This window comes from Electrona antarctica (genome assembly GCF_951216825.1).
Source record: "Electrona antarctica genome assembly, chromosome: 22".
Taxonomy (NCBI): domain Eukaryota; kingdom Metazoa; phylum Chordata; class Actinopteri; order Myctophiformes; family Myctophidae; genus Electrona; species Electrona antarctica.
Window position 1 is genome coordinate 39,299,895 of NC_136805.1, and position 7,500 is coordinate 39,307,394.

The 7,500-nt window shown below is 48.4% G+C and overlaps 1 protein-coding gene across 1 annotated transcript in view; it reads right to left on the reverse strand.

Annotated features, from left to right (window-relative positions):
• prkcea (protein kinase C, epsilon a) overlaps positions 1-7,343 on the reverse strand; it is a 69,738-nt gene extending 62,395 nt beyond the window's left edge. The window contains exon 1 of the mRNA XM_079492697.1: positions 6,989-7,343. Coding sequence (XP_079348823.1) covers positions 6,989-7,342 — 354 coding nt within the window. The 5' untranslated portion in view covers position 7,343. The remainder of the gene's footprint in view (positions 1-6,988) is intronic.
• Between the last annotated feature and the right edge of the window lie 157 nt (positions 7,344-7,500).

Sequence of the window (7,500 nt, forward strand, 5' to 3'; positions counted from 1 at the left end):
TCCTACTGAAAAACACAGGTTGATAAGGTTGAAATACTGTGGAATATAATTTACCTTTAAAAAAGGATGGATGGATGGATGGATGGATGGATGGATGGATGGATAGGAAAAGGAGATGGGGGTCAGTGAGATGGAGGAAGGGTGGTATTAAACGGACAGATGGACAGACGGGTGGGTGGGTTTATGGGTGGACGGCGGGAGGGAGGGAGGTAGAAAAAGGAGAGATGGTGGAGACAAAGTGGCGAAGGGAGAGGGAGGGAGAGAGAGGGAGAGAGGGGGGAGGGTCCACCCAAGGTTGCCTACCCTCCGGCAGATAGAAGAAAGAGGGGGGGGGGGGCAGAGTAGGAGGGATAGCTAAAGGCACTAGACCGGTTGTGCCCGGCTGTAGAGCACCGAGGGAACCTCTTTTGGTGTTAGCATTATGTTATGCTTTAGCTATTGAAAAATAGCAGATCTACAAGCTCATAGCGCGCCACCGAGTGGCGCGCTACGAGCTTGTAGGTCTGCTATTTTTGAAAAATCGAAGAACGACTGACATAGAAACATAGCTTTTTCATAAAAGTGTCAGGATGTAGAAGACATTTTTAGAATCTGATCTCAGGTCAAAATGGGTTAAACGATGGAAGTTGAAGATCCATGCCCCACCCCGGCTATATGCGATACCCGCTGTACCCGTGTCAGAGTACCCGTTCCACCCATCTGTCTGTCTTTTATGCCTTTTATGCCCATATATGGAGATTTCTGAATCTGTCTCTCTGTGTCCCTTTATTCCTATACATATGGAGTTCTGTGTCAGGCATGCCCAAATATGGAGTGCTGTGATGTCAGAACTGCAGGCCAGCTCCCATATATGGAGCAGGGGGGGCAGGGCCCGGGGCAGAGGGCCCTTTGTGGCGGTTCTGGACAACCGTGGCGTCCGTCCGACCGACTCGACACTGCATTCCCTGCGGGGGTGTGGTATGCGCGCGCCGAATGAAGTCGGTGGGGCGAACGGTTCTCGAGTTACGTGGATTACAACCGTTCACATGTACGTACGTATGTACGTACAGACAGACAGACAGACAGACGTACAGAGACGTGGTACATTTATAGATAGATAGATAGTATACTATGTGACTTTGCCCTGGGCCTGTATTACAAAACAATATATACTTGTTTTTACCCATCATTTCCCCTCATTTAGACCCGACACTAGATTCTACAAAAAGTCTTCTAAATCATGAGTTTTCTGAAGATCCTATGTTTCTGTGTCAGTGGTGCTCAACCTTTTTCATGTCAAGGACCCCTAGAATTATATGTATTTGGCCGCCGACCCCATCTCAAAATATGTTGTTCCAGGGACCTCCCCCCGGAAGCAAAGATTTGAGTTAAAAACGTTGGCTCTGAAAGAATATTCAGAAGATTTGCACTAAATTTTCATGATTTTTCGAAAATAGCAGACCTACAAGCTCGTAGCGCGGCACTCGGTGCCGCGCTATGAGCTTGTAGATCTGCTATTTTTCAATAGCTAAAGCATGATGTAATGCTTAAAACACCAAAAGGGGTTCCCGCCCAGAATGGGCTAGTCATGAGCCACTGTGTGGAGTATTGTGAAGAGAGGTCCCATCCAGACAGGCTTCAAGCACACTCTGAACAAGGATACATTTTTTTTTAAAGCCTTTAATATGTTTACAGGGCTATTCCCTATTAAAAACAAATGAAATGCCACTCAACGCCACAGTACACAAGAAACACTGGAGTATTGTGTTGGTGGTGTTTCCATGCAGGCTGCGGAAAGACACTGCCCTTTTGCTTTATTTTGGTGTTTTTATTTTCTCCTTTCTTATTTGAGTGGTGCAACCACTCCCTTACGGAGCTATGTGTGTGGCTGGCTGGCTGGCTGGCTGGGTGGGTGGGTGGGTATGAGCACGAAAACAGCATGGTTGTTTTTCACCACCTGTGCGCAACCTAACACACACACAAACACACGCGCACGTATTAACTGTATATATGATTATTTTGGGTGTGCCAGTACAGTACAGTACAGTACAGTACAGTACAGTACAGTACAGTACAGTACAGTACAGTACAGTACAGTACAGGGACCGCCGCACGGTCCCTGTACTGTGTGTGTGTGTGTGTGTGTGTGTGTGTGTGTGTGTGTGTGTGTGTGTGTGTGTGTGTGTGTGTGTGTGTGTGTGTGTGTGTGTGTGTGTGTGTGTGTGTGTGTTTTGGTAGACAGGGATGTCGTTTTGGGCTACCAAAACAAACGGTGTGTTTTGGTGTCTTGACTTCGCTGTCTGTTTTTGGAAGGCAGGGACAATGTTTGAGAACCACTGACACAGAAACATTTTTTTTTCAGAAAACTGTCAGAATTCAGAAGTAGAATCGGCCTCAGGTCTAAATGGGTTAATAGTACATGTTGTGAACAAACACTATACTGATATATAGTGATAACTCTGCTAATGGTTTCGGGGGGGGGGGGGGGAGAAGGAGGGATGGATGGATGGATTGGGGACGACAGGAACAGAGAGGGAGGGAGGGGGAGGGGGCGGAGACTGTGTGAGTGCGAGCGCCGCTGTGAGCACACATGTATTGACGACGAGCCGCCTGGCTGATGATCGATAGGCATGTGGTCAATCAGCACAGAGTGATCCATACACTCTGACCTTACCCTGGGCTGCGTGCGTACGCGCGCATGTGTGTGTGTGCGTGCGTGTGCGCGTGTGTGTGTGTGTGTGTGTGTGCGTGTGTGTCTGTGTGTGTGTGTGTGCGCGTGTGTGTGTGCGTGTGTGCGTGCGTGTCCGTGTGTGCGTGTGTGTGTGTGTGTGTCATTAATGCCTAGATATACAGAGTCAGACAAACACAGGTACAGTGTACATATATGTATAGGCCTGTACTTACAAGGCCTATACACTTGTAAGTACATACTATACAAAGTACACACTATATGTAGGCTACAGTATGCCTCTATTTACGTGCCCGCACGCGCGCATGCACACACACACGCACACACACACACACACACACACACAGCATGTTTTTTCCATCCTGGGCACAATAGCAAACCAGTGGTGCATGAGGAGGACAGGGACAGTAGCTGAGGATAAACCTCTTGACTCGTACAGAAACCGGTTATGTCTTGCTATACAGATCATGTAATATATAGTATCAGACATTAACCCATTTTGACCTGGGAACAATTCTACAAATGCCTTCTAAATCCTGACCGTTTTCTGAAAAACTTGAGCTAAAAAAACGAACGCTCTGAAAGAATATATTCAAACATTTGTGCCGCATTTTTACGATTTTTCAAAAATAGCAGACCTACAAGCTCGTAGCGCGCCACTCGGTGGCGCGCTATGAGCTTGTAGACCTGCTATTTTTCAATAGCTAAAGCATAACATAATGCTAACACCAAAAGGGGTTCCCGCCCAAAATGGGTTAATATGTTCCATTATCACTTGTATCATTTAAAAAAAATTACACAATCATCATTATTCATTTACTCATTCACCTACTTCATGACCCATTTCGGTCATTATGCCACTTGACCCTCCCCACATATTTCTGTGGGGAGCTGCTCTTGTACGCCACTGGCTCACCTGCCAGTGAGGAGCGACTCCCTCCCCTCGGCCTCCACCACCCTACTCCTCCCGTTCAACGTTCCCCACTAACAGGCACCACACCGGCCCGTAGGAGTCACCGATGCAGCGGCAAAGTCCAGGCCATCCCCGCCTACCCTGGATTCTTCTAATCCCCTAGAGTACTCTGCGGTGGTGGATAGGTGGCATGCCCACCCGAGCACTACATCTTATTATTTTGTTACTAACGGACGAAAGAATACAATAAAATTACCCTGCCTCAGTGCCTGCACACCGTCTATACACTTAAGGACAACTTTATTTAGGCAACGTTTCGGTCAATAGACCCTCTTCAGGCATCACTATTTGCTGTCGGGCAGAAACCTTACATTATTTGTGGGGTTTTTTTCCCCATAAATGAATGCCCTACTTGATCGTATCAGAGGCAGCGTCAAACAAAAGCAACGAAAGCAGCAGATCTACAAGCTAGAAACGTGTCACGTCGCGACATATTTCTAGCTTGCGGAAGTGTTCATTTTTTTGATGTTTTCCGAATTTGACTCCTGACAAGTAACGCTTTCGGACTTTCGGACATATATGGGTTTTCCACCCCGACGGAGACAATCTGTATAATTAGTATATGTGACAGTAATAGTAGTAGCAGCAGTAGTGAATAGTGATGTGTATATAGACTAGAGGTGCATAACCTCCCAGTAATAGAACCTCTCTAAACACACACACACACACACACCTGGTTGAATACATTCTTAGTTCCTGGCATCCTCCCTTTTAGAGATCAGGTTCTGAGGAAAAGGCAGAGAGAGAGAGAGAGAAGCCTCCTACATAGTGTTCCCACATTCGAGAGAGCCGAGAAGAAAGTGCATGCAGAACTGACTGGTTGTTGGACAGTCAGTTTGTCCACTGAGTGGACAAATGGAACCAAATGGACCCTAACTGGTTCCATTTGTACACTCTCAGAGTTTAAATTAACATAGATTTTTACAAAATAAATTGGGGGTTCCAACGACAACACGACCGAACATTAAACAAGGGCACACTCGACGACTCCCGGCGTCATCAGAGAGGCTAAAACATGCAGATATTCAAGCATTTTGGGGAGGAGGACTAGATCTGAGCCACATCCAGATTGGAATCTGATTTGTCTAAATGAGTCATGTGACCATTTAAACCAATCGGATTTCAATCGGATTTCAACATCCAGATTGGAATCTGATTTGTCTAAATGAGTCATGTGACCATTTAAACCAATCGGATTTCAATCTTGATGTGGCACAGATCTGATTCAGGCTAGATTTGTCTGCCAGTGTAAATCAGGACTAATTGTCTCTCAGAGCCCTTTAGACAGAGGCAAACAAGAGACGGCTGTGCACCACGCGTCACGCCCAGACTGTGTGTATATGAAGCGCACACACACACACACACACGCACACACACACACGCACACACACAGGTCAGACACAGATTTTCAAAGTTCATAATGGCGTTGTGATGATGACTATGTTGATAATGATAGCGCGGCTCTGGCGTTTTCGGACCAAAATTCTGATGGCACCGGCGGCAACACCACAGACGACTGTGACACAGTCAGTCATGACTGCATGCATATTATTTACCAAATCAGCAGGTCTAATAAATAATACCCCCCCCCCCCCCTTCCCCAAGAAACCAGGCAGAATTAAGTAAACGACACACACGTGCTGACCAAGAAGAGACGTGTGTCTGTCGAGGTCATCAGTAGCCCTCAAGGCTACAGGGGGAGGTTGCCACTGCGAGGTCACCGATCCAATCCATGCAGTGTGTCCCCAGCTGGGAAAGGTTTTTTGAACACTGACAAAATAACGAGAAATGCTCCCATCTGTCTTTGACGTGTCCTTGATTGAGCCAAAGCATTTAAACCCAATGGCTCGGTCTGCTCTATAAACCAGTGGTTCCTCAAAGTGGGGTCCGGGGACCCACCAGGAGGTCCTTGAGGGAGTTCCAGGGGGTCCCCCCCAGCTAAATGATATAGTTTGGAACCAAATGGGCCCCTGATGGGTCTGTAACTCTGAGAGTGGACAAATGGAACCAAGTGGACCCTAACGGGGTCCATTTGGTTCCATTTGTACACTCTCAGAGTTAAATTAACATTGATTCTAACAAAATAAAGTGGGGGTTCCAGAGATAGAAATGCCATTAAATGGGGGGTCCGTAGACTAATTCATGACAAACTGGGGGGGGGGGGGGGGGGGGTGTCCTTGAAATGAAACGGGTTGAGAATCTCTGCTAGAGTCGTAAAACTCTTCTCTTATGGGGGGGGGTCCCTGGAATATCTTTTCAAATGGGGGTCCGCAAGCTCATTAGTGTCAATTTGCTCCAAACCAAACCTCTTCTTCAAAATGTACAGGGTGTTATGCTATAGCGTTCAAGTGTACCCAAGTACTCCAGCACTGTCTCTGGACTGTTTTGTGTTGTGCTTCTTATAAAAGCAAGCTTAAAAGTCCATAGACTTGGCTTGCCACATGAAGTCACGGGTGAACGCCAGACGTTGGGAGGAGGTTGCCAGCGCACCCTAAAAAAAAATAGGATTTGGGTTTGGGGTGACCAATATTGATGAACTATACTTGAAAACCCTCGCATCCCATATTGTAGATCTGCTATTTTGGGCGTACTGTGTGTACTGTGTGTAGACTAGGGGGGAACAAAAGCAATGTAGATGTGCACCTCCACTTCTGAAAGTCGTAACTGCACCCCTGCACGCGCACACATCGTCAACCACACGTACCACACGTCTTCATAGTGTCAAAAGTGTCAATAGTCTGCATAATAGTGTCAATATAGATGCTGCACACACACACACACACACACACACTCCCACATCTAATAGCAGCACTACAGTACATCCCTACACGCACACACATGCACGTGCTATACATGTAACACCCGGGATTCGAACTCGGGCCTCCCGCGTTGAAAGTCCAACATCTTAACCACCAGACCAAAGGGATATCCCCCTGGACTATAGTGGGGAGATATTAGTCTTTTGAGGCCATCACAGGCAGAGGCTCTGAGCCACTCTGCTACACACACACGCACACGCACACGCACACATGCACATAGCTGTACATGTAAGACCCGGGATTCGAACTCGGGCCTCCCGCGTTGAAAGTCCAACATCTTAACCACCAGACCAAAGGGATATCCCCCTGGACTGGGGGGGAGATATTAGACTTTTGAGGCCATCACAGGCAGAGGCTCTGAGCCACTGCTACACACACACACACACACGCACACACACACACACACACACACACACACACACACACACACACACACACACACACACACACACACACACACACACACACACACACACACACACACACACACACACACACACACACACACACACACACGCGCGCACGTACCCAGTCCTCGTAGTGGCGCGTCCCGTTCTGCATCAGGTCCTCCAGCTGTATGGTGCAGTTGGCCACGAAGTCGTCGTAGCCGATGGGCGCGTCGTGGAACACGCTCAGCTCCAGGCTGCGGCCCTCGCGCACCTCCGTGCAGAACTCCTGGTGCCAGGCGGGCGAGTTGGTCTTGGTGCGCGTGGCCGTCTGGCCCAGCCGCGTCTGGTCCAGGTTGAGCGCCAGGTAGGGGTCCAGCAGGAACGAGCCGCCGCTCTTGTTGCTGCCCACGGCGTGGCGAAGCGCCCAGGGGGTGGGCTTGAGGTCCACCGCCTCGCACACGCGCACCTTCAGCAGGCCGCTGAACACGGGCATGGTGATGGTGTGGTTGGTGGGTCCTTTAGGAGAGTGTGTGTGTATGTGTGTGTGTGCCTAGTATAGTTGGCCCCTGGTCCTCCTATATATGCTCCTCCAAAGTGTGTTTCCCTCTCCCAGACCAGACGTTGTTGTGAGGATGAACCCGGTGGAGAGTC